General features: G+C 37.1%; 3 protein-coding genes across 5 annotated transcripts in view; 2 read left to right on the top strand and 1 right to left on the bottom strand.

Annotated features, from left to right (window-relative positions):
- LOC134820525 (tyrosine-protein kinase ABL2-like) overlaps nt 1-5128 on the bottom strand; it is a 50967-nt gene extending 45839 nt beyond the window's left edge. For all 3 annotated transcript variants that reach the window (XM_063830951.1, XM_063830952.1, XM_063830955.1), the window contains exon 1: nt 5115-5128. The gene's annotated coding sequence lies outside the window, so the exon portion shown is untranslated. The remainder of the gene's footprint in view (nt 1-5114) is intronic.
- Nucleotides 425-6686, top strand: LOC134821456 (arrestin domain-containing protein 3-like). The gene is made up of 4 exons (XM_063832198.1): nt 425-586; nt 2556-2751; nt 3614-3724; nt 5917-6686. Exons 1-4 carry the CDS (start codon nt 425-427, stop codon nt 6684-6686), a joined length of 1239 nt encoding a protein of 412 aa, XP_063688268.1.
- Nucleotides 6687-15927: 9241 nt separating this feature from the next.
- On the top strand, nt 15928-22317 carry LOC134821454 (arrestin domain-containing protein 3-like). The gene is made up of 4 exons (XM_063832197.1): nt 15928-16108; nt 18077-18272; nt 19135-19245; nt 21437-22317. Exons 1-4 carry the CDS (start codon nt 15947-15949, stop codon nt 22315-22317), a joined length of 1350 nt encoding a protein of 449 aa, XP_063688267.1. The 5' UTR covers nt 15928-15946.
- Nucleotides 22318-27824: the final 5507 nt, after the last annotated feature.

The raw sequence follows: 27824 nt of genomic DNA, 5'->3' as shown, positions 1-27824 counted from the left end.
GGCATTAAGAAGATTTGCTCTTTGTTTACAAGGCAGAATATAAGCAATGTTGGTTATAATAATAATATCAGATCAAATATGTCTAGAAACTTTAAAGTTCCTAGCTGAAAGCGTTATCACTTTATGTTATGGTGACAATAGCGAAAAAGAGGGAGTCGCATGCCACACCCACTGTAATTAATTAAATTTGACGAAACTTTTAGGAAATCTAAGTTTGACCCATATCTATAATCTCTGAAATTTCTGTGCAATTCTATCTAAGAAGAATTACGTGAGTTATTAAAGGGTTGCGTTTGGGCAGTTACTTCTGGGCCACCCTGTATATATACAACACAAATTGCATATATCAAAAATATGCATCTAAATATGCATCTAAATTTTGATTTTAAAATCAATAACAGACTCTGAATTTCTGTTATTGAAGATGGAAAAGGAATCGATAACAAAGTTTGAGATCCGGCTTCACAACCGGAACCCTCTGCCAGTATACTCTCCCGGACAGACCATAGCAGGAGAGGTGTTTCTCAAATTAGCAGCTGAGCTTGACTTCCGTGCGATTACCTTGGAAATGCATGGTGACGCCAATGTAAGTGTAATTACATAATCTGAGTTATATTATATTATTATTATATCGGGTCTCAATAAGATTTTTATTATTATTAAATCTAAAATAGCAAATAATTTACTAAATTATTAACAGGCCCCTTAACGTGGGCAATAATATATGCTTTATAAATTATATAAACAAATTGAAGTCTATTTTTCCAATGTTGTTAAGTGTCTCTTTAGATCTGTTTTGGTCTTTCGTGGGGGTTCCCACATTTGTTGGTTGAGAATGCTCAACATAACATACATGATGCTTGACTGCTTTATTGACCCGGACAGGTACCGGGGGCAGACATCCCAACACCAGTGCGTTGGGACATAGTGTTGGTCTGCTTCAGGACGTGTTAGATCCTAGAGAAGCCGCCATCCCCTCTACTGCTTTAGCTCAGCGGCAGCATGAGCCCTGGTTATCTGCCACATTGGTACCTCTGAAAGTACAGAAAAGTGGTGGATTTCGGGGTCCAGGATCCCCCTCTTTATTCTTTACGGTGGTATTATTTCTCTGAGATGTTTGCAGAGTCATTATTTTATGATCTTTTAGTTGGATAAATCCTTGAGAGCATCATTTTGTACCCAAAGGAATTCGACTCTTCTAATGAATACTTTTTGTGTGCTGATTTTTGTTAACACTTCATCTAGATAGTAATGTGAGTCAGCCCCACCCAGCTCTTCTATTCTTTTAGTTGCAGGTAACTGGTGTCTTGCACCTCCAGACACAATAGGAGCTGGTGTACAGGAGAATCATTGAAGCTGTTGCAGAAACGACAGGCCTCACCACTGCCACCACCCATGACCTTTTGGATATTCGCAAAGAGTGGCGAGCTGCCGTGAATGTAGTCCATTATTTGGCTGTCTAGATTTTTACTCATATTGTGCCCGAATAAGAAGTTGTTTTTGTCTAGGAGCAGCCCACTGTTTTTGATCTTTGTGATCGCACCGAGTATCTTGGTCTCCTTGTTCTTACTGACAGTTCTGCATTGCAGATTTGTTTCGATGCTGTCAATCCAGATCTTATTTTTGTAGCTCATTATGTCTGCCTGAGTGTAATAGGCCAGATCCTTGAAATGTTGCTGCGTTAGGTCTATCATTCTGGTTCCGTGTGACTTATTTTCTTTCCAAAGGAAGTACTTTTTCAGTGACATTGTTAAGACCTCTCAATAAGAGGTCTCGACCGCCTAGGCATCAAACCTTGGCAATCGGTAATTTTCATCTGGCCTGGAGTCAGCTGACCCTAGAGACCAGAGGATAAAGGCGTAGACACTGTGTGTATCTACAAAAGTGGTTGTTTTTACAAGAGACAGGGCTTGCCCGGCGTGCTGTATATATGGTTGAAATTGAAATTTGAATTTATTTATGAATATAACATTATGTATTGATTGTTTTTGCAATGCAAGGGAAGAAAAACGGGAGAAACGATCACCAAGTGTATATTATATAACTTAGCAAATAGAGATTCAAACAACCCTTCACTACAAAAAAATGTTTATTACATAAGTATGATTTGTTGTATACAGTATAAACAAGAAACAGGGCTTAGAGGGCAAGAGATGGGACTCACTACAACTCGCTAGAGTCACAGAATGTATAATACAGTAATTCAGCAAACACCTATTACTGAAATCTGACACACAAATTACCACAATCAATACAAGAATATTGATACAAAATACTAAACACAATATTTATACTAGAAAGAGGGCTTGCAAATCAAGGGAAGAAAGCAAGAGAAACAACTGCAACAATGTATTATTATTATTATTATATCCTAGATCTGGAGCGGGATTATTTAAAACATATAATTGATACGAAAAGTAAGTTTAGCAGGAGCTATCAAACTAAATGTGTAAATCGTCTATATGCGGACAGTCACGTGCTCGTGATCGGGAGTGTACCAATGATAGGGGACTTTGCTGGGTCATGGGTTATTTAACTCAGGGTATCTTCCGTAGGTTGCTTGGACAGAGCAGAGTGGAGGAGAGAGAAACCACACAATTCACTATAAAAACTCTGAGACCTACCTTAACATAGAACTGTATCTTATCGGGGACGGCAGGGAGGAGAGCAAGCTTCCGGCTGGACGTCACAACTTGCCCTTCTCTATAACTCTTCCCACGAACATACCCGCCACTTTCACTGGAAAGCATGGTAAGTGGGTGATTTGCTTCGTGACCTGGGGTTATACATATTTACTGCAATTAGAGTTATCTATTATTATCATGATAATTAGTCATAATCAGTGGAGATATCTGGCATTATGATGGACAGTCGTTATCATTATGGTTACTGTCCACACAATTGATACCGTTTTACATACTACTTTGATATGTATAATTGTTGCAGCTGACTATATCATTCACCTGCAAATCTCCCTTTAATTTTAATTTATAACTTCTAAACATATCATAAATACAGGCTACAGCAATAATGAATAAATATTTGATAAGCTATTTTAGGAGTCTTAACTTGTAATTGTTGTGCTCTTTAAAGATCCATATCTCGTAAATAATATCGATGAAATCATCTTGTAATCAAACTGTTACTAATGTTATATTAAGTAGTATGGATACAGGCAGATGATCTTCATGATATGCAAATTCAAAAAATTGCAACAATTGCTATTAATATTAGCTGTCCACTTCTCCTTGCGTATTTCCTCGCGTTGTGTTCGGTCAGTTTCTTTCTCTATCTCTTCTTGTCTTTGACAAAGTAGTCCTTCAGAGCAATCAGTTCTGGGTCTCTACTCTTCACCACATAAGTAGTGAGTGCATTCTCCTCTCTCTTTACGACTTCCTCTATACTATGAAGCCCACGGCTCCAATAATATCTCAATATTATAGCTTAAATTTGCATCGAGTCTAAATTTGCATCAAGTCTAAATCCAAAGTCTAAATTGAACAATTGACATAATGATGATTTATCATTGCATATCGTTTGTGATTTTGAGATTTAACTTGAAACTCGATTACACACAGCGACACAGATTGAAACTTACAACACATACCCACAGGGAGGGTCCAGTATGACTTGACTGTTAAAATTAGAAGAAAAAAGAAACCTCTGTACATTTTTCTTGATGTCACAGTTGTGTCAACAATCGACCTCAACCAGGATATGTACGGTGAGTTTTCTTTTTTTTAAACACATTTTACATTAATGTATTACAATTACATTTACACTTGAAGACCAAAATATATCTACAATGATTGATTGAAATAAATTTTCGTGCACATACAGAATGAATGGTTAATAATTTAATATATATGTAGACCAAGCTCTGTGCACGGGATGCTTCCTGGAAGAATCCAGTTCTTTTAGCAATGAGGCAACAATATGATTTATTGATATAAAGAAGGCTAGAAAAACATTCATGAATCTCGACACTACCAGACTGCAGCTGGAGTGAGAAAAATGTACATAATTATAAAACATAAATTAAAAAATCTATTTCAGCTAAATAAAAATACGACGGTTAAACCATTTAAAGATATTAGTGCCGACCCTACATAAAATACAGAATTGAAATTAAACATAAAATGTTCGTATCTCAAAACAACAAATGTTCTTATAGATCAATAAGAAGTGATCAGTGATTAAGGGGGCCTCTAACTGATCCTAAGAACATATCCTGAAATTTTGAGGGTGATTGCTCAAAAATTGTAGGAGAAGATAGGTTTTTAGACTCGATTTTAAGAATGCGCGATAGAAAAACGTTCGCGCAATACAATTACACATAAGCGCTGACCTTTGACCCAGGTTATATTGAATTTAGTAAAATAAGCCATCACGGATCGGGAAATTGAGCGGCCATCCACAAAAGAAAACCGGTGCATTTCTTGTTAGTAAAACAAAATTTTATTTTATACCCACAATCAATTCATAGTTAGTTCAAATATGACGAAAAAGTTCAAATTGTGTAGGAGACTAGGAGGGTAACTTGGACACTTATATTGCTAGTAATGCTTGCGCTTCTTTGTGCCGTAACAGTTGCTCTCTTATCAGTAAAATCGTTTAAAACAACTAGTTCCTTGGACAACTATCTAGACATTAGGTGCAGCGATTTTTTTATTTGACTCGTTTCTCGAATTATGAGGTTAACCAACTAAATTTGTCGAATTTTTGACATGGTTAACCTCATAATTCGAGAACCGATTCAAATAAAAAAAATCGCTGCACCATAAATAAGGATAATTGTCCAAGGAACCACTGTACCAAACCTCAAGATCAGGGAGTGGCCGGTTTTCTCAACTAAGGAATCGAAATATCGAAATATTAAATTTGTATTCTGGTAAGTACTAAGTATACGACAATACCGAGACAAAACATTCAAAGTGGGGAAGCCCTACTCCAATATTCTTCAGACAGTGATTGCAAATTCCCTTTTGAACACGATTAACCATACCTGTTAACCGTTCCGTCCCCTCCGTGCAGGCGGGCCACTAGCCACGTTGCTGTATAGCCGTCCATTGACTTTGCCGATGTGTTTTCTTCTGTCTTCTCCGCCATTTAACCTCAAATTATTTGTTATATATCAGCGCTGAAAGGATGTAATTAATGGTGTCTCATCGTATAATGAAATAAACAATAGCTTTGACTATTTCTACACTCCAGCTCTGTGAAAACAATAAAGTGTTCTGGAGTCTTTGCTAGGATAGCGGGTCCCCTGTGTATACGTGCATTTCTGACCAAACCAAGTAATTCACGAAGTTCTTATTCATTTTCATTAAAAGAAGTATATAACTGTATGCCTCTCTTACTTGCAACACTACCTTGGACAACTATCTAGACATTAGGTGCAGCGATTTTTTTATTTGACTCGTTTCTCGAATTATGAGGTTAACCAACTAAATTTGTCGAATTTTTGACATGGTTAACCTCATAATTCGAGAACCGATTCAAATAAAAAAAATCGCTGCACCATAAATAAGGATAATTGTCCAAGGAACCACTGTACCAAACCTCAAGATCAGGGAGTGGCCGGTTTTCTCAACTAAGGAATCGAAAGGTCAAAAAAGTTACAGCCGTTTAAAGATCCAGTTTAACATATAATTACAGGTAAACCTCAAAATTTAGCGCGCGATATCTCAGGAACGCAAGGTCAGATTTTGATCCGGTTTTTTTCTTCTTGTTCGTCTCCAGCAGCTATTATCAAATATTATATGAAAACTAGAAAAGTGCCATTTACCCTCCCCCCTCTGGCCTTAACAAGTTCTGAGATTTCTGCAAAATTTGACACGCTCATACACCACATTTACTCGACAAAGCTCATAATATATCTTAAAACATAACTGCTGATCGACCAAATTATTTCAGGTGCAGCACATCCGAAGACCATTAGTGGGAGTAAAAAGTTTGGATATCTCTGCTGTACTACTGGTCCACTCAGCGCTTCACTCTCCTTCCCCAAGCTGGGGTTCGTGTGTGGGGAGAGCATTTCCTTTTCCGCTAGTATAGAGAATCTTAGCAACAAGGTCATGACCAAATCAAAGATAAAGCTGATTGAGAGCAATATTTTCACATCATCATGTGGTAAGAAGCAGACCGTAAACAAGACAATATTGACCCGCACGAGGGGAAGGATTGCACCGGGTACCAGTTTCACGTGGAGTAATGTCGGGCTCCTCCTACCACCCCTCCCGCCCTCCCGCCTCATCAACTGTAACATCATAGATATAATGTACACTGTGGTGCTCAGTGTGCATCCCTTATGGTTTGGGTATGATCTGAACGTTCCGTTGAACATCACCATCGGTACAATCCCACTTCGTCAACAAGAACAGGTGCAACACATCAACCTCCAATACCAGCCGGACGCAAACGCACCGCCTCCAGCCATAGGTGCACCACCGCCAGACATTAGTTCACCGCCTCCAGATTTTAGTGCACCGCCTCCAGACATTAATGCACCACCACCAGACATTAGTGCACCGCCTCCAGACATTAATGCACCACCACCAGACATTAGTGCACCACCACCAGACATTAGTGCACCACCACCAGACATTAGTGCACCACCACCAGACATTAGTGCACCACCACTACCCAGCTATGAAGAAGTGATGCACGGTTGGGCGGCGATGTAAGGGACTGAGGGAGAAGGGAATGAGGTCCAGGGAGGTGGGACTTATGCTCCTAGTTATCCGACTTATGCATTTAATAATAGCTAATTACTTCAACACAGTATACTCTTTATGTTAGTCACTAACTGATCACTAACTTAGATAATAATAAAGTCACTGTCAGGTTCCACACTAAGTTATAATTAACACAATAATAAGACACTAGTCAGCTATGTAAATAATCATCACTGTAGCTGTTGTAGTGACAATAATTATAATATTATTTATATATAACTATTTTTGTAAATTGGTCATTAGAACTACCGGCATGGTCCGGAATAAATATCTGTTTTTTTTTCTTATACTGTTTGATGATGTTTTGAAGAAAGTTTAAAAATTGCGAAAGAAAATGTACCGCATGTAATTGTACACTGTAGCGTTTTTAAACAACTTTTTAGTGTATGATAAGTGGTTGATGAGTATAACTGTTTGTTTTATTTGAAATGTTGAATGAAGTTTTTTAAAGTTTTTGGTTTAAAAAAAAGAATAAACGATAAAGGTTACATCATAATTTTTAATTCTCATTCTCACTTATATTGAATAAAATTATATTGTTATGTATCTTATGATTTTGTAAACATTAGCTGGTGAACCAAAAACCGGTCCCCAAACAAACAAAATGGTGAAATTTTACAATTTGGAAACTTGATTCACCATGAAAATCATTCACAATTTTTTACCATTTGAATGTTCTAATTTTGAATTTATATCAAATCGAAATATTAAATTTGTATTCTGGTAAGTACTAAGTATACGACAATACCGAGACAAAACATTCAAAGTGGGGAAGCCCTACTCCAATATTCTTCAGACAGTGATTGCAAATTTCCTTTTGAACACGATTAACCATACCTGTTAACCAGTTATTTAGAATATATATTCGCATGTATCCACACTATATTTACATTACACGTTCAACGTGATATCGTTATCAGTGCAGTGTGTACAACACCAACTACACCGATCAATTGCCAATCTGCGAAACATTTAATTATTATTATCACTTCGAGATGGCCAGGCCTACTCTCATGCTGTCTATATGTGATGATTAACTCTGAAAAACTAGGGACAACTGGGGAATGATCCCAGAACCTCGAGATTTCGCGTCTCTTGCTCTACCAATTGAGCTACTGACCCTGATTCTCAGAGCGAAATCACCACTCATATACAGCACAATTTCATGCTTTGTGTGGAATATCATTTATCAGTTATTTAGAATATATACATGCGAATATATATTCTAAATAACTGATAAATGATATTCCACACAAAGCATGAAATTGTGCTGTATATGAGTGGTGATTTCGCTCTGAGAATCAGGGTCAGTAGCTCAATTGGTAGAGCAAGAGACGCGAAATCTCGAGGTTCTGGGATCATTCCCCAGTTGTCCCTAGTTTTTCAGAGTTAATCATCACATATAGACAGCATGAGAGTAGGCCTGGCCATCTCGAAGTGATAATAATAATACCTGTTAACCGTTCCGTCCCCTCCGTGCAGGCGGGCCACTAGCCACGTTGCTGTATAGCCGTCCATTGACTTTGCCGATGTGTTTTCTTCTGTCTTCTCCGCCTCAAATTATTTGTTATGTATCAGCGCTGAAAGGATGTAATTAATGGTGTCTCATCGTATAATGAAATAAACAATAGCTTGTAAGATTATATCCAAAGTTTGTTCGCCAATGGGGGTGTGTCTGGGTGTCAAAGATCTTCAAGGTGGGTGCTACTTGTGATGAACTCTAGAAGGATGGGATGGTAATACTCGATCTGGCCGTCTGGAAGCCCATAGAATTCCAGTTCAGAAACCGAGTAAGGAGGTGCGGCTACTGATGAGAAGCCTCCTTAAAGTTTATTTGGGTTAGAATCGACATCTGGGTCCCTACCCTTGCACAAGATTATTCTCAATTTTCTTGTTGTGTTCATAATTCTGACGTTATGTTAAAGTGGGTATCTATGTAATTTTCGTAATAATTTAATGGTTGCCTTCATGCCCACAGTTCAATGTTTCAACCCACCAATTTACCATACCTTATAATCATTAACTTATAACTTATTATTTATATACATACTATAGTATGTTTTGATTTTTAGTCCTTAGAAGGGCACTCCATTAACAGTTTTGGACTGATTTGAATGTCCTGCACAGCAGATCGAAGCATCTCTAAATTTTTTTACTATCTTTATTATATTGCTGTGTAAATTTGATTCTAATTCTAATTCTAATAAGTCTCCAAAATCCCTCTTTTTCTGCAAAAATGACCATTCTTAACCTTTCACTAGTACTGTCTTTTTACAAAAGAGTGTGAATGGAAAAAATCAAGAGATATTTACTCCATTTCTCTTGGCAACACACGGATTTTTATGCAAATATTTTACTTCTTTCTTCTTCTTCTTCTTGATATAATTTACACCCTCTGTCTTCCCATAGAGAAGATGTTGGACACATTCTCAGGAGTATGGAGAACATCCCAGCCCAAACGGCTCTCTCTTTTGCTATTGAATCAGATAAATTATTCATTGGAAGATTGGGGAGACCTAGAATGAACTTGTTATCGGTTTTAAGAAGTGACATAAGTAGTAGAAATTTGCGAATGGACAATTTGCAGGAATTGAACGAAATTAGAGATATAGCTGCATGCAACAGATGTTGGGAAAATCTTTTTCAAGGATATAGTTTATACCGCATTATTAGGTATTTTTAAGAATCATTTTTGTCGGTAAGATCCTGTTTTATAATAATAATATTTTCCCATAACTGACACTTATATGTCTACTAAAACATTAGTCTTCTTAAATTTTTCTAGTAGATTAATTTTAAAATCAATAACAGACTCTGAATTTCTGTTATTGAAGATGGGAAGGTTACATAGAAAGATGAAGAAGTATTCGATAACAAAGTTTGAGATCAGGCTTCACAACCGGAACCCTCTGCCAGTATACTCTCCCGGACAGACCATAGCAGGGCAGGTGTTTCTCGAATTAGCAGCTGAGCTTGACTTCCGTGCCATTACCTTGGAAATGCATGGTGACGCCAATGTAAGTGTAATTACATAATCTGAGTTATATTATATTGTTTTTATTGTATCGGGTCTCAATAAGAGGTCTCGACTGCATAGGCATCAAACCTTGGTAATAGGTAATTTTAAGATTTATTAATTAATAAGAAAAGTTAGTTTAGCAGGAGCTATCAAAATACATGTGTAAATCGTCTATATGCGCACAGTAACGTGCTCGTGATCGGGAGTGGACCAATGATAGGGGACTTTGCTGGGTCAGGGGTCCCCATTTTACTTCCTTCTTGTACACTGTATAGTCAATTATAATAGTGATCATCCAGTGAAGCGAGTGATTGGCTTGCTTACTTGTTGCTACTATGTGAAGATTGATATGGTCCCTAGTCTAGTCTCCAATATAAATTATTCATTCAGTCTATATAAATTATTCATTCAGTCTATATGAATTATTTATTCAGTTAAACAACGATTTCAATTTTATGCCATTTATTACAGGATAAACAAGTTTTCATTGTAGTTACCTCGTTCTCACTGTGGATTACTCAACTCTTCCAACCCCACCCCCTCTTCCAACCCCACCCCACCCCACACACCCCACCCCACCACACCCCACAGTTATTTAACTCAGGGTATCTGTTGTAAACGAGGTATTATACTATAGGTGGTCTTACGTGGCGAGAACGTGGGCGTTCCTAACTTATGTCAATCTACACTCACTAGTATCAAACGATCGGGAAGTATGTCCCAATATCAATAACAGAAAAGGAGAGAAGTGTGTCTCAACAATTTAGTTGTATCAGAAGTGTGTCCGATACAACAGTAAGGAGTGTGCCTTACTAAACTTCAACAATAAATACGTAACAATAAAGGAGAGAAGTGTGTTTCTACAATTTGGTTGTATCAGAAGTGTGTCCGATACAACAGTAAGGAGTGTGCCTTACTAAACTTCAACAATAAATACGTAACAGTAAAGGAGAGAAGTGTGTCTCTACAATTTAGTTTGTATCAGAAGTGTGTCCGATACAACAGTAAGGAGTGTGCCTTACTAAACTTCAACAGTAAACTTATAAAGGTGAGAAGTGTGTCTCACTAAAAATGTCTAAATAGAATAGAAAAAAGTCTTTGGATAATTCGGTAAATAAACGTATTGTACTTTGTGATAATCTTAAAAACTCTCCAAAAGGGGGACGTGACACAGACTAGACGCCCGCACTGAACAAGTAGGCCCTTAAAAAGGCTGCACTCACGCGTGAATATAAGTCACGCATGAGTACAACTTCCGCGTGCTCTTACTTACACGTAAAACTAAAATTTAAAGATAAGAAATGTAAATGAATGTAACCTAGCACTAAAAGGATTCTAAAAGATGCTGCAATATAAAACCTACGAAATTACTTTACTCTAATTATGGACTATAAGAACTAACTATTAAACTATAATATAAACTGTACTAAAAACCTAACTTAACCCTTGACCCTACTAAATTGACCCTAATCCTATTTTACTACATATCTTCTATAGGTTGCTTGGAAAGCGAAAGAGGGGAAAGGAGACGATAGGCGCACTGTTCGCTATAAAAACTCTAAGACCTACCTTAACATAAAAGCGCATCTCATCGGGGACGGCAGGGAGGAGATCAAGCTTCCGGCTGGACGTCACAACTTGCCCTTCTCTATAACTCTTCCCACGAACATACCCGCCACTTTCACTGGAAAGCATGGTAAGTGGGTGATTTGCTTCCAGGGTGTTGTTCGTGACCTAGGGTTATACATATTACATATTTACTGCAATTAGAGTTATCTATTATTATCATGATAATTAGTCATAATCAGTGGAGATATCTGGCATTATGATGGACAGTCGTTATCATTACTAGCAGGAACCCGTATAACCCTAAAATGGTGTCAAGACTCAAGAGACTATAATAATTATTACCTATTTAATTTGCGTTTTTGACACCACTTGGGGGTCCAAATTTTGGGGTCTAAAACTCCTATTTCTTGGCCTATTTTTTATTTTTTCATGCTGATTTGGAGGCCATTAAAGCATTTGACCCAGTCAAAAACGTTTCAATTGTATATGGACACGTTCATTTGAGTTTGAGGATATTGGTAAACAAAAATAATAGCGTTTTTGACGATAGCTATAGTGGCTTAATTTTGACATCTATTAACCTAGCACGTTCAGAAGTTCTGAACATTAGCCACGTAACCCATACTCCCATATGCACCGCTCAGAAAGAAAATCTATTGTTGTTAGGCACTATAATGTTTCAATTGTCACATTTTGTGTGAGTTAGTTAACTGCAGTTGTCTAATTATCATTCCTTGGTCTGAAATATAGTAAATTAGGTCAATCTAACAATTATGATACAACATTGGTTAATGGGCACGGATCGAACGGTTACAAGGCAATATTTGGGTAACTTTGTCACACTCATGATACCATACCTCTATTCTATTGTGAGGTGTCCTAAAAACCTTTTCAACTCATTATCTGATGGTTGATCTACCAATCATAGCCCTAAAATATGTTGTTTTGAATAGTTAACTAATACAGGCACTCGGTTATTGGGAAATGAGGTTAATTCTGTCACAATATATGGAATTTAAAATTTTGGGCGTACAATAAAGTTCTCAATGTTCTTCCCCAGTGCTACAAAAGGCCGCAATGATTAGTGGCCAGAGCTGAATTAAGGTTATTAAGGATATGTGTAGCAAAGAGTTCTTGTATTAAATTACATTAGCACCCATAATTTATTTAACTATAATAGAATTGGATTCCGGAAAGATTTTATTGTTGCCCAGAAGACGCATCTGCAAAAATATCTGATAACTGTCCACCGTGTCATACAAAGCGTGTTATTCGACTGCTAAATTTCTGAAGTATGGGCCCAAACAAGTTTGAATTTCAGAAAGATTGTTACATTTATTTCATCTAGATTCCTAGGGAAGGGATAATTACACATTGTTCCTCATGTTATTGAAGTTATAGAATAGTTTTGTTAGATGGATCTCATACATATTTGCACTACATCTCTATGTGCAGATTTTAAACAATAATAATAATATTGGTAATCACTGGAACAAGTTATAGCAGCTAAATTGGAAAAAATTTCATGCTCTCACAGCAGTACTTGCTTTATCCCGTGCATTAGTAAAATCACAGTTTCATACCATCCAAAAAGCTTGAGCAGGGGATAGGGTTCTCCGGTGTCCATGCCGAGAGTATCAGGGTACTGCTATATACATTAAACAGACAGCACATCTCACGAGCACAGCAGTGTCTTAGAAAACACTTCATCATCCATGACACTCGCGAATCTAATCAGAAAGAGAAATTAGATGTTTTAATTCGACTTGAATGAAACAAATCTAAGTCTACTGAGGACGAATTGATCCCCACCCCCCAAAGAAAAGTATACGCGACTCACCGTCTTCCATCTGGAATTTTACTTTTATCCGCTCTGCTCGTATAAGGTCTCTGGCGTGCGAGCGTATGAACGACAATGGGTCATGGGATGTGGCATTCTCATCAGTGAGCACATAAAGTTTAAAATGATTCAACTAAACTTATTTTTGCCAATATGACCAAATCGAGGCTATTTGGATCCATCTTACAGATTGCAATATTTCATCTGCTGTTTCTACAGATCTGAAAGTTGTTTAGTCTCTTGACAAATATTTAGATTATATACAGATGCATGATGATTTAAAGGAAGTAAGAATGTTATTTGCTGGGTGATGTAAAATGTAACCAAAAAAACGATCAGCAGTATGAACTATAAGAAATTAGACATTACAATGAAATGTTTGGAATGTACAAGTAGTCAGGATATTTACCCGCATTGCTAAACTAGGAAACAGTATCACAAAGACCACAATCATGTTGTCATAACAAACATTTACTCCAAGTTTACTTGACATGCAAAGTCCTTGATGATTGTAATAGGAGAACCATCATCGTAATACATTGTCGATTTCAAAGTGCATAAGGCCCCAAAATTCAAGAAGTTACAATAAGCGAATACACATAGCAAAATGAATGTTACTGCTCCTTAAAGAATTTTGAACCTGTGATTATAGACCAATAAAAAGAATTCAACTAGTCTGAATGAGCAGTTTATGGTTAAAAACGAACATATTGACACTACTATGATCACTTCTGTCCAATTAAACAATTAAGGTGGCCTAGTGATTTACAATCCATAAGCCATCTCCAGAATTTTAGAAAGTAAGAAAATGAAAGGGAACCTTTACCGTAAATTTTTAACACACAACAAGAACAGACGTATACATCCAATGGTCTAATACACTGTAATAAATGTACTCATTATGGATGGCATATAAACGGCAAGAAACTATTCACCTATTTTCTAGATTAATAGGAAGAGGACTACTTAGCAACCAGAACTGAAAGCCAAGTGTGCCATGAATGTCTAAAGGGTGTATTGAAAACGAAAAAGACCGCACAAACAGCTGTTTAAGCTAACATATCAATAACAATCTGAAGCTGAAACCACCAAAAAATATTTTGCTGAAGCGCGCCGCCGATTCGAAACATGTATCAAATGTAAGCCAAGCTCCGCTTATGAATGTATGATTGTATGTAATTCGGTTATTCATAATGACTTGCAAAATTCAGCGATTTCATTGGACGAACGCAACTGTTGGCGAAGTTCAACTACAAAAGGCACCGTTTTATTGAAAACCTGATTTTATGTTTTAGCCCCCCTGTGCATCGTAAACGTACTTAATGGTAGAAGCCGCGCATTAGATCATATGAAACAAAATCAAATCTATTACATTTAAAATACAATGTGTCCCAAAAGAAACTTTTCACACTGCACACGCAACCTTGCTCTAACCAGAGCGTTAGTAGCGCGCGACCGCCGTACGTGTATACACATGGTACGGCTATATGAACACGCAACCCTTTAATACCTCACGCAAATATTTTTAGAATTGCAAAGCAAAGAAATTTCAAAAATTAAAATATATGGGTCATGTTAAACTTGGATTTCCTGAAAGATTCGTCAAATTTAATAAATTACATTGGGTGTGGCGCGCCAATCCCTTTTTCGCTACTGCCACCATAAAGTGATTACGCTTTTTAGCTAAAAACTTTAAATTTTCTAAACATATTTGGTTTGATATTCAATATTAAAGCATTTTCCTTAAAATTTCAAATTGGTTCTAAGGAACGTCACTATTCAATCATAGTGATCAGCTCCTCATCCACCAACATTGAACATACTCGTTACCGCATAATGAAGCTCATTGTTGCTCGCTAGCAAATAGCTTTCGATGAGATTACTGATTGGGTGACGAAATCACTGCTTAAGTGCCAAGATCAAGTATCAGCAATATCTTAAAAGAGCCATAACTCGGTTAAATTGTGAAAAACCAACTTGAAATTTTGGGAAAGCAATTCAATTATCAATGAAACTAATGAAACTAATAAATCAATGTTTTAGCTCATTTTACAAAGTCAATATTTAAAACAATTAAAATTGTATAGTGCTCAATTTGTAAATGACTAGTTGATCTTTGCTATTGGAAGTTTGTCAAGGACTGGCAGCTAGCGGGGGCAAGGAATGCACGGGCTTAGGGGCTTTTGTGCACACCAGAACACTAGCTCGGTAGATTTTTGGAAACTAGAAGGACTGAAAACTAAAATTGTTTATGATGGAGGCTGAGGCATGTTTTTGAGAGGGACGGTATAATAGCTTGTGGTAACAACAGGCCTTTACTTTAATAGGATGAAGTTTTAGTTTTAGGACAGGAAGAAGGCATTAAGAAGATTTGCTCTTTGTTTACAAGGCAGAATATAAGCAATGTTGGTTATAATAATAATATCAGATCAAATATGTCTAGAAACTTTAAAGTTCCTAGCTGAAAGCGTTATCACTTTATGTTATGGTGACAATAGCGAAAAAGAGGGAGTCGCATGCCACACCCACTGTAATTAATTAAATTTGACGAAACTTTTAGGAAATCTAAGTTTGACCCATATCTATAATCTCTGAAATTTCTGTGCAATTCTATCTAAGAAGGATTACGTGAGTTATTAAAGGGTTGCGTTTGGGCAGTTACTTCTGGGCCACCCTGTATATATACAACACAAATTGCATATATCAAAAATATGCATCTAAATATGCATCTAAATTTTGATTTTAAAATCAATAACAGACTCTGAATTTCTGTTATTGAAGATGGAAAAGGAATCGATAACAAAGTTTGAGATCCGGCTTCACAACCGGAACCCTCGGCCAGTATACTCTCCCGGACAGACCATAGCAGGGCAGGTGTTTCTCAAATTAGCAGCTGAGCTTGACTTCCGTGCCATTACCTTGGAAATGCATGGTGACGCCAATGTAAGTGTAATTACATAATCTGAGTTATATTATATTATTATTATATCGGGTCTCAATAAGATTTTTATTATTATTAAATCTAAAATAGCAAATAATTTACTAAATTATTAACAGGCCCCTTAACGTGGGCAATAATATATGCTTTATAAATTATATAAACAAATTGAAGTCTATTTTTCCAATGTTGTTAAGTGTCTCTTTAGATCTGTTTTGGTCTTTCGTGGGGGTTCCCACATTTGTTGGTTGAGAATGCTCAACATAACATACATGATGCTTGACTGCTTTATTGACCCGGACAGGTACCGGGGGCAGACATCCCAACACCAGTGCGTTGGGACATAGTGTTGGTCTGCTTCAGGACGTGTTAGATCCTAGAGAAGCCGCCATCCCCTCTACTGCTTTAGCTCAGCGGCAGCATGAGCCCTGGTTATCTGCCACATTGGTACCTCTGAAAGTACAGAAAAGTGGTGGATTTCGGGGTCCAGGATCCCCCTCTTTATTCTTTACGGTGGTATTATTTCTCTGAGATGTTTGCAGAGTCATTATTTTATGATCTTTTAGTTGGATAAATCCTTGAGAGCATCATTTTGTACCCAAAGGAATTCGACTCTTCTAATGAATACTTTTTGTGTGCTGATTTTTGTTAACACTTCATCTAGATAGTAATGTGAGTCAGCCCCACCCAGCTCTTCTATTCTTTAGTTGCAGGTAACTGGTGTCTTGCACCTCCAGACACAATAGGAGCTGGTGTACAGGAGAATCATTGAAGCTGTTGCAGAAACGACAGGCCTCACCACTGCCACCACCCATGACCTTTTGGATATTCGCAAAGAGTGGCGAGCTGCCGTGAATGTAGTCCATTATTTGGCTGTCTAGATTTTTACTCATATTGTGCCCGAATAAGAAGTTGTTTTTGTCTAGGAGCAGCCCACTGTTTTTGATCTTTGTGATCGCACCGAGTATCTTGGTCTCCTTGTTCTTACTGACAGTTCTGCATTGCAGATTTGTTTCGATGCTGTCAATCCAGATCTTATTTTTGTAGCTCATTATGTCTGCCTGAGTGTAATAGGCCAGATCCTTGAAATGTTGCTGCGTTAGGTCTATCATTCTGGTTCCGTGTGACTTATTTTCTTTCCAAAGGAAGTACTTTTTCAGTGACATTGTTAAGACCTCTCAATAAGAGGTCTCGACCGCCTAGGCATCAAACCTTGGCAATCGGTAATTTTCATCTGGCCTGGAGTCAGCTGACCCTAGAGACCAGAGGATAAAGGCGTAGACACTGTGTGTATCTACAAAAGTGGTTGTTTTTACAAGAGACAGGGCTTGCCCGGCGTGCTGTATATATGGTTGAAATTGAAATTTGAATTTATTTATGAATATAACATTATGTATTGATTGTTTTTGCAATGCAAGGGAAGAAAAACGGGAGAAACGATCACCAAGTGTATATTATATAACTTAGCAAATAGAGATTCAAACAACCCTTCACTACAAAAAAATGTTTATTACATAAGTATGATTTGTTGTATACAGTATAAACAAGAAACAGGGCTTAGAGGGCAAGAGATGGGACTCACTACAACTCGCTAGAGTCACAGAATGTATAATACAGTAATTCAGCAAACACCTATTACTGAAATCTGACACACAAATTACCACAATCAATACAAGAATATTGATACAAAATACTAAACACAATATTTATACTAGAAAGAGGGCTTGCAAATCAAGGGAAGAAAGCAAGAGAAACAACTGCAACAATGTATTATTATTATTATTATATCCTAGATCTGGAGCGGGATTATTTAAAACATATAATTGATACGAAAAGTAAGTTTAGCAGGAGCTATCAAACTAAATGTGTAAATCGTCTATATGCGGACAGTCACGTGCTCGTGATCGGGAGTGTACCAATGATAGGGGACTTTGCTGGGTCATGGGTTATTTAACTCAGGGTATCTTCCGTAGGTTGCTTGGACAGAGCAGAGTGGAGGAGAGAGAAACCACACAATTCACTATAAAAACTCTGAGACCTACCTTAACATAGAACTGTATCTTATCGGGGACGGCAGGGAGGAGAGCAAGCTTCCGGCTGGACGTCACAACTTGCCCTTCTCTATAACTCTTCCCACGAACATACCCGCCACTTTCACTGGAAAGCATGGTAAGTGGGTGATTTGCTTCGTGACCTGGGGTTATACATATTTACTGCAATTAGAGTTATCTATTATTATCATGATAATTAGTCATAATCAGTGGAGATATCTGGCATTATGATGGACAGTCGTTATCATTATGGTTACTGTCCACACAATTGATACCGTTTTACATACTACTTTGATATGTATAATTGTTGCAGCTGACTATATCATTCACCTGCAAATCTCCCTTTAATTTTAATTTATAACTTCTAAACATATCATAAATACAGGCTACAGCAATAATGAATAAATATTTGATAAGCTATTTTAGGAGTCTTAACTTGTAATTGTTGTGCTCTTTAAAGATCCATATCTCGTAAATAATATCGATGAAATCATCTTGTAATCAAACTGTTACTAATGTTATATTAAGTAGTATGGATACAGGCAGATGATCTTCATGATATGCAAATTCAAAAAATTGCAACAATTGCTATTAATATTAGCTGTCCACTTCTCCTTGCGTATTTCCTCGCGTTGTGTTCGGTCAGTTTCTTTCTCTATCTCTTCTTGTCTTTGACAAAGTAGTCCTTCAGAGCAATCAGTTCTGGGTCTCTACTTCTCACCACATAAGTGGTGAGTGCATTCTCCTCTCTCTTTACAACTTCCTCTATACTATGAAGCCCACGGCTCCAATAATATCTCGATATTATAGCTTAAATTTGCATCGAGTCTAAATTTGCATCAAGTCTAAATCCAAAGTCTAAATTGAACAATTGACATAATGATGATTTATCATTGCATATCGTTTGTGATTTTGAGATTTAACTTGAAACTCGATTACACACAGCGACACAGATTGAAACTTACAACACATACCCACAGGGAGGGTCCAGTATGACTTGACTGTTAAAATTAGAAGAAAAAAGAAACCTCTGTACATTTTTCTTGATGTCACAGTTGTGTCAACAATCGACCTCAACCAGGATATGTACGGTGAGTTTTCTTTTTTTTAAACACATTTTACATTAATGTATTACAATTACATTTACACTTGAAGACCAAAATATATCTACAATGATTGATTGAAATAAATTTTCGTGCACATACAGAATGAATGGTTAATAATTTAATATATATGTAGACCAAGCTCTGTGCACGGGATGCTTCCTGGAAGAATCCAGTTCTTTTAGCAATGAGGCAACAATATGATTTATTGATATAAAGAAGGCTAGAAAAACATTCATGAATCTCGACACTACCAGACTGCAGCTGGAGTGAGAAAAATGTACATAATTATAAAACATAAATTAAAAAATCTATTTCAGCTAAATAAAAATACGACGGTTAAACCATTTAAAGATATTAGTGCCGACCCTACATAAAATACAGAATTGAAATTAAACATAAAATGTTCGTATCTCAAAACAACAAATGTTCTTATAGATCAATAAGAAGTGATCAGTGATTAAGGGGGCCTCTAACTGATCCTAAGAACATATCCTGAAATTTTGAGGGTGATTGCTCAAAAATTGTAGGAGAAGATAGGTTTTTAGACTCGATTTTAAGAATGCGCGATAGAAAAACGTTCGCGCAATACAATTACACATAAGCGCTGACCTTTGACCCAGGTTATATTGAATTTAGTAAAATAAGCCATCACGGATCGGGAAATTGAGCGGCCATCCACAAAAGAAAACCGGTGCATTTCTTGTTAGTAAAACAAAATTTTATTTTATACCCACAATCAATTCATAGTTAGTTCAAATATGACGAAAAAGTTCAAATTGTGTAGGAGACTAGGAGGGTAACTTGGACACTTATATTGCTAGTAATGCTTGCGCTTCTTTGTGCCGTAACAGTTGCTCTCTTATCAGTAAAATCGTTTAAACAACTAGTTCCTTGGACAACTATCTAGACATTAGGTGCAGCGATTTTTTTATTTGACTCGTTTCTCGAATTATGAGGTTAACCAACTAAATTTGTCGAATTTTTGACATGGTTAACCTCATAATTCGAGAACCGATTCAAATAAAAAAAATCGCTGCACCATAAATAAGGATAATTGTCCAAGGAACCACTGTACCAAACCTCAAGATCAGGGAGTGGCCGGTTTTCTCAACTAAGGAATCGAAATATCGAAATATTAAATTTGTATTCTGGTAAGTACTAAGTATACGACAATACCGAGACAAAACATTCAAAGTGGGGAAGCCCTACTCCAATATTCTTCAGACAGTGATTGCAAATTCCCTTTTGAACACGATTAACCATACCTGTTAACCGTTCCGTCCCCTCCGTGCAGGCGGGCCACTAGCCACGTTGCTGTATAGCCGTCCATTGACTTTGCCGATGTGTTTTCTTCTGTCTTCTCCGCCATTTAACCTCAAATTATTTGTTATATATCAGCGCTGAAAGGATGTAATTAATGGTGTCTCATCGTATAATGAAATAAACAATAGCTTTGACTATTTCTACACTCCAGCTCTGTGAAAACAATAAAGTGTTCTGGAGTCTTTGCTAGGATAGCGGGTCCCCTGTGTATACGTGCATTTCTGACCAAACCAAGTAATTCACGAAGTTCTTATTCATTTTCATTAAAAGAAGTATATAACTGTATGCCTCTCTTACTTGCAACACTACCTTGGACAACTATCTAGACATTAGGTGCAGCGATTTTTTTATTTGACTCGTTTCTCGAATTATGAGGTTAACCAACTAAATTTGTCGAATTTTTGACATGGTTAACCTCATAATTCGAGAACCGATTCAAATAAAAAAAATCGCTGCACCATAAATAAGGATAATTGTCCAAGGAACCACTGTACCAAACCTCAAGATCAGGGAGTGGCCGGTTTTCTCAACTAAGGAATCGAAAGGTCAAAAAAGTTACAGCCGTTTAAAGATCCAGTTTAACATATAATTACAGGTAAACCTCAAAATTTAGCGCGCGATATCTCAGGAACGCAAGGTCAGATTTTGATCCGGTTTTTTTCTTCTTGTTCGTCTCCAGCAGCTATTATCAAATATTATATGAAAACTAGAAAAGTGCCATTTACCCTCCCCCCTCTGGCCTTAACAAGTTCTGAGATTTCTGCAAAATTTGACACGCTCATACACCACATTTACTCGACAAAGCTCATAATATATCTTAAAACATAACTGCTGATCGACCAAATTATTTCAGGTGCAGCACATCCGAAGACCATTAGTGGGAGTAAAAAGTTTGGATATCTCTGCTGTACTACTGGTCCACTCAGCGCTTCACTCTCCTTCCCCAAGCTGGGGTTCGTGTGTGGGGAGAGCATTTCCTTTTCCGCTAGTATAGAGAATCTTAGCAACAAGGTCATGACCAAATCAAAGATAAAGCTGATTGAGAGCAATATTTTCACATCATCATGTGGTAAGAAGCAGACCGTAAACAAGACAATATTGACCCGCACGAGGGGAAGGATTGCACCGGGTGCCAGTTTCACGTGGAGTAATGTCGGGCTCCTCCTACCACCCCTCCCGCCCTCCCGCCTCATCAACTGTAACATCATAGATATAATGTACACTGTGGTGCTCAGTGTGCATCCCTTATGGTTTGGGTATCATCTGAACGTTCCGGTGAACATCACCATCGGTACAATCCCACTTCGTCAACATGAACAGGTGCAACACATCAACCTCCAATACCAGCCGGACGCAAACGCACCGCCTCCAGCCATAAGTGCACCACCACCAGACATTAGTGCACCACCACCAGACATTAGTGCACCACCACCAGACATTAGTTCACCGCCTCCAGACATTAATCATAATGCACCGCCTCCAGCCATAGGTGCACCACCGCCAGACATTAGTTCACCGCCTCCAGATTTTAGTGCACCGCCTCCAGACATTAATGCACCACCACCAGACATTAGTGCACCGCCTCCAGACATTAATGCACCACCACCAGACATTAGTGCACCACCACCAGACATTAGTGCACCACCACCAGACATTAGTGCACCACCACCAGACATTAGTGCACCACCACTACCCAGCTATGAAGAAGTGATGCACGGTTGGGCGGCGATGTAAGGGACTGAGGGAGAAGGGAATGAGGTCCAGGGAGGTGGGACTTATGCTCCTAGTTATCCGACTTATGCATTTAATAATAGCTAATTACTTCAACACAGTATACTCTTTATGTTAGTCACTAACTGATCACTAACTTAGATAATAATAAAGTCACTGTCAGGTTCCACACTAAGTTATAATTAACACAATAATAAGACACTAGTCAGCTATGTAAATAATCATCACTGTAGCTGTTGTAGTGACAATAATTATAATATTATTTATATATAACTATTTTTGTAAATTGGTCATTAGAACTACCGGCATGGTCCGGAATAAATATCTGTTTTTTTTTCTTATACTGTTTGATGATGTTTTGAAGAAAGTTTAAAAATTGCGAAAGAAAATGTACCGCATGTAATTGTACACTGTAGCGTTTTTAAACAACTTTTTAGTGTATGATAAGTGGTTGATGAGTATAACTGTTTGTTTTATTTGAAATGTTGAATGAAGTTTTTTAAAGTTTTTGGTTTAAAAAAAAGAATAAACGATAAAGGTTACATCATAATTTTTAATTCTCATTCTCACTTATATTGAATAAAATTATATTGTTATGTATCTTATGATTTTGTAAACATTAGCTGGTGAACCAAAAACCGGTCCCCAAACAAACAAAATGGTGAAATTTTACAATTTGGAAACTTGATTCACCATGAAAATCATTCACAATTTTTTACCATTTGAATGTTCTAATTTTGAATTTATATCAAATCGAAATATTAAATTTGTATTCTGGTAAGTACTAAGTATACGACAATACCGAGACAAAACATTCAAAGTGGGGAAGCCCTACTCCAATATTCTTCAGACAGTGATTGCAAATTTCCTTTTGAACACGATTGATTAACCATACCTGTTAACCGTTCCGTCCCCTCCGTGCAGGCGGGCCACTAGCCACGTTGCTGTATAGCCGTCCATTGACTTTGCCGATGTGTTTTCTTCTGTCTTCTCCGCCTCAAATTATTTGTTATATATCAGCGCTGAAAGGATGTAATTAATGGTGTCTCATCGTATAATGAAATAAACAATAGCTTGTAAGATTATATCCAAAGTTTGTTCGCCAATGGGGTGTGTCTGGGTGTCAAAGATCTTCAAGGTGGGTGCTACTTGTGATGAACTCTAGAAGGATGGGATGGTAATACTCGATCTGGCCGTCTGGAAGCCCATAGAATTCCAGTTCAGAAACCGAGTAAGGAGGTGCGGCTACTGATGAGAAGCCTCCTTAAAGTTTATTTGGGTTAGAATCGACATCTGGGTCCCTACCCTTGCACAAGATTATTCTCAATTTTCTTGTTGTGTTCATAATTCTGACGTTATGTTAAAGTGGGTATCTATGTAATTTTCGTAATAATTTAATGGTTACCTTCATGCCCACAGTTCAATGTTTCAACCCACCAATTTACCATACCTTATACTCATTAACTTATAACTTATTATTTATATACATACTATAGTATGTTTTGATTTTTAGTCCTTAGAAGGGCACTCCATTAACAGTTTTGGACTGATTTGAATGTCCTGCACAGCAGATCGAAGCATCTCTAAATTTTTTTACTATCTTTATTATATTGCTGTGTAAATTTGATTCTAATTCTAATTCTAATAAGTCTCCAAAATCCCTCTTTTTCTGCAAAAATGACCATTCTTAACCTTTCACTAGTACTGTCTTTTTACAAAAGAGTGTGAATGGAAAAAATCAAGAGATATTTACTCCATTTCTCTTGGCAACACACGGATTTTTATGCAAATATTTTACTTCTTTCTTCTTCTTCTTCTTGATATAATTTACACCCTCTGTCTTCCCATAGAGAAGATGTTTGGACACATTCTCAGGAGTATGGAGAACATCCCAGCCCAAACGGCTCTCTCTTTTGCTATTGAATCAGATAAATTATTCATTGGAAGATTGGGGAGACCTAGAATGAACTTGTTATCGGTTTTAAGAAGTGACATAAGTAGTAGAAATTTGCGAATGGACAATTTGCAGGAATTGAACGAAATTAGAGATATAGCTGCATGCAACAGATGTTGGGAAAATCTTTTTCAAGGATATAGTTTATACCGCATTATTAGGTATTTTTAAGAATCATTTTTGTCGGTAAGATCCTGTTTTATAATAATAATATTTTCCCATAACTGACACTTATATGTCTACTAAAACATTAGTCTTCTTAAATTTTTCTAGTAGATTAATTTTAAAATCAATAACAGACTCTGAATTTCTGTTATTGAAGATGGGAAGGTTACATATAAAGATGAAGAAGTATTCGATAACAAAGTTTGAGATCAGGCTTCACAACCGGAACCCTCTGCCAGTATACTCTCCCGGACAGACCATAGCAGGGCAGGTGTTTCTCGAATTAGCAGCTGAGCTTGACTTCCGTGCCATTACCTTGGAAATGCATGGTGACGCCAATGTAAGTGTAATTACATAATCTGAGTTATATTATATTGTTTTTATTGTATCGGGTCTCAATAAGAGGTCTCGACTGCATAGGCATCAAACCTTGGTAATAGGTAATTTTAAGATTTATTAATTAATAAGAAAAGTTAGTTTAGCAGGAGCTATCAAAATACATGTGTAAATCGTCTATATGCGCACAGTAACGTGCTCGTGATCGGGAGTGGACCAATGATAGGGGACTTTGCTGGGTCAGGGGTCCCCATTTTACTTCCTTCTTGTACACTGTATAGTCAATTATAATAGTGATCATCCAGTGAAGCGAGTGATTGGCTTGCTTACTTGTTGCTACTATGTGAAGATTGATATGGTCCCTAGTCTAGTCTCCAATATAAATTATTCATTCAGTCTATATAAATTATTCATTCAGTCTATATGAATTATTTATTCAGTTAAACAACGATTTCAATTTTATGCCATTTATTACAGGATAAACAAGTTTTCATTGTAGTTACCTCGTTCTCACTGTGGATTACTCAACTCTTCCAACCCCACCCCCTCTTCCAACCCCACCCCACCCCACACACCCCACCCCACCACACCCCACAGTTATTTAACTCAGGGTATCTGTTGTAAACGAGGTATTATACTATAGGTGGTCTTACGTGGCGAGAACGTGGGCGTTCCTAACTTATGTCAATCTACACTCACTAGTATCAAACGATCGGGAAGTATGTCCCAATATCAATAACAGAAAAGGAGAGAAGTGTGTCTCAACAATTTAGTTGTATCAGAAGTGTGTCCGATACAACAGTAAGGAGTGTGCCTTACTAAACTTCAACAATAAATACGTAACAATAAAGGAGAGAAGTGTGTTTCTACAATTTGGTTGTATCAGAAGTGTGTCCGATACAACAGTAAGGAGTGTGCCTTACTAAACTTCAACAATAAATACGTAACAGTAAAGGAGAGAAGTGTGTCTCTACAATTTAGTTGTATCAGAAGTGTGTCCGATACAACAGTAAGGAGTGTGCCTTACTAAACTTCAACAGTAAACTTATAAAGGTGAGAAGTGTGTCTCACTAAAAATGTCTAAATAGAATAGAAAAAAGTCTTTGGATAATTCGGTAAATAAACGTATTGTACTTTGTGATAATCTTAAAAACTCTCCAAAAGGGGGACGTGACACAGACTAGACGCCCGCACTGAACAAGTAGGCCCTTAAAAAGGCTGCACTCACGCGTGAATATAAGTCACGCATGAGTACAACTTCCGCGTGCTCTTACTTACACGTAAAACTAAAATTTAAAGATAAGAAATGTAAATGAATGTAACCTAGCACTAAAAGGATTCTAAAAGATGCTGCAATATAAAACCTACGAAATTACTTTACTCTAATTATGGACTATAAGAACTAACTATTAAACTATAATATAAACTGTACTAAAAACCTAACTTAACCCTTGACCCTACTAAATTGACCCTAATCCTATTTTACTACATATCTTCTATAGGTTGCTTGGAAAGCGAAAGAGGGGAAAGGAGACGATAGGCGCACTGTTCGCTATAAAAACTCTAAGACCTACCTTAACATAAAAGCGCATCTCATCGGGGACGGCAGGGAGGAGATCAAGCTTCCGGCTGGACGTCACAACTTGCCCTTCTCTATAACTCTTCCCACGAACATACCCGCCACTTTCACTGGAAAGCATGGTAAGTGGGTGATTTGCTTCCAGGGTGTTGTTCGTGACCTAGGGTTATACATATTACATATTTACTGCAATTAGAGTTATCTATTATTATCATGATAATTAGTCATAATCAGTGGAGATATCTGGCATTATGATGGACAGTCGTTATCATTACTAGCAGGAACCCGTATAACCCTAAAATGGTGTCAAGACTCAAGAGACTATAATAATTATTACCTATTTAATTTGCGTTTTTGACACCACTTGGGGGTCCAAATTTTGGGGTCTAAAACTCCTATTTCTTGGCCTATTTTTTATTTTTTCATGCTGATTTGGAGGCCATTAAAGCATTTGACCCAGTCAAAAACGTTTCAATTGTATATGGACACGTTCATTTGAGTTTGAGGATATTGGTAAACAAAAATAATAGCGTTTTTGACGATAGCTATAGTGGCTTAATTTTGACATCTATTAACCTAGCACGTTCAGAAGTTCTGAACATTAGCCACGTAACCCATACTCCCATATGCACCGCTCAGAAAGAAAATCTATTGTTGTTAGGCACTATAATGTTTCAATTGTCACATTTTGTGTGAGTTAGTTAACTGCAGTTGTCTAATTATCATTCCTTGGTCTGAAATATAGTAAATTAGGTCAATCTAACAATTATGATACAACATTGGTTAATGGGCACGGATCGAACGGTTACAAGGCAATATTTGGGTAACTTTGTCACACTCATGATACCATACCTCTATTCTATTGTGAGGTGTCCTAAAAACCTTTTCAACTCATTATCTGATGGTTGATCTACCAATCATAGCCCTAAAATATGTTGTTTTGAATAGTTAACTAATACAGGCACTCGGTTATTGGGAAATGAGGTTAATTCTGTCACAATATATGGAATTTAAAATTTTGGGCGAATTATTTATATCTGATTTTGGTTTGAAAGGCGGGAACATTTTATATGATGACAATGTAGTTGATGCAAGTTAAGATCAGTTGATGTTTACATTGTCACAAAAAATTATACGAAATCGTTAATAGATTAAAAACAATGATTATAGAATGAAATAGTCTCTTATAATAACTCTTATAATAACTGATGTGACGAAGTAAACATGTCTTGCCCCTATTTTGAAGATCCATATTCTACACCTCTATTAGAATATTTTCCAGAACATCAGAGCTTAAGTTTAACAATTTTAGGTTAAATTTGTCAAAGTCACTAAAAATGTGACAAAATTAACTTTTCATGCCCCAAAAAGATACCTTACAAGACATTTTTGTGGCGGACCAATTTGCGACGACCGAAATTTTGGCGGTCCGAAAATATGGCGAAATTGAACAAAAACCGTCACATTTCGGACGTT

This window comes from Bolinopsis microptera, chromosome 9 (genome assembly GCF_026151205.1).
Source record: "Bolinopsis microptera isolate Bmic1 chromosome 9, MBARI_Bmic_1.0, whole genome shotgun sequence".
NCBI lineage: Eukaryota > Metazoa > Ctenophora > Tentaculata > Lobata > Bolinopsidae > Bolinopsis > Bolinopsis microptera.
Note: the sequence above shows the minus strand (reverse complement) of the source record. Positions and strands in the feature narration are given on the sequence as shown.

Bases quoted from the DNA above. Each gene is read 5' to 3' on its own strand.
- LOC134821454 (XM_063832197.1), top strand. From the start codon at position 15,947: ATGGAAAAGGAATCGATAACAAAGTTTGAGATCCGGCTTCACAACCGG. The intron at 16,109-18,076 runs GTAAGTGTAATT...TATCTTCCGTAG, and splicing joins AAATGCATGGTGACGCCAAT to GTTGCTTGGACAGAGCAGAG. The intron at 19,246-21,436 runs GTGAGTTTTCTT...AAATTATTTCAG, and splicing joins CCTCAACCAGGATATGTACG to GTGCAGCACATCCGAAGACC.
- LOC134821456 (XM_063832198.1), top strand. From the start codon at position 425: ATGGAAAAGGAATCGATAACAAAGTTTGAGATCCGGCTTCACAACCGG. The intron at 587-2,555 runs GTAAGTGTAATT...TATCTTCCGTAG, and splicing joins AAATGCATGGTGACGCCAAT to GTTGCTTGGACAGAGCAGAG. The intron at 3,725-5,916 runs GTGAGTTTTCTT...AAATTATTTCAG, and splicing joins CCTCAACCAGGATATGTACG to GTGCAGCACATCCGAAGACC.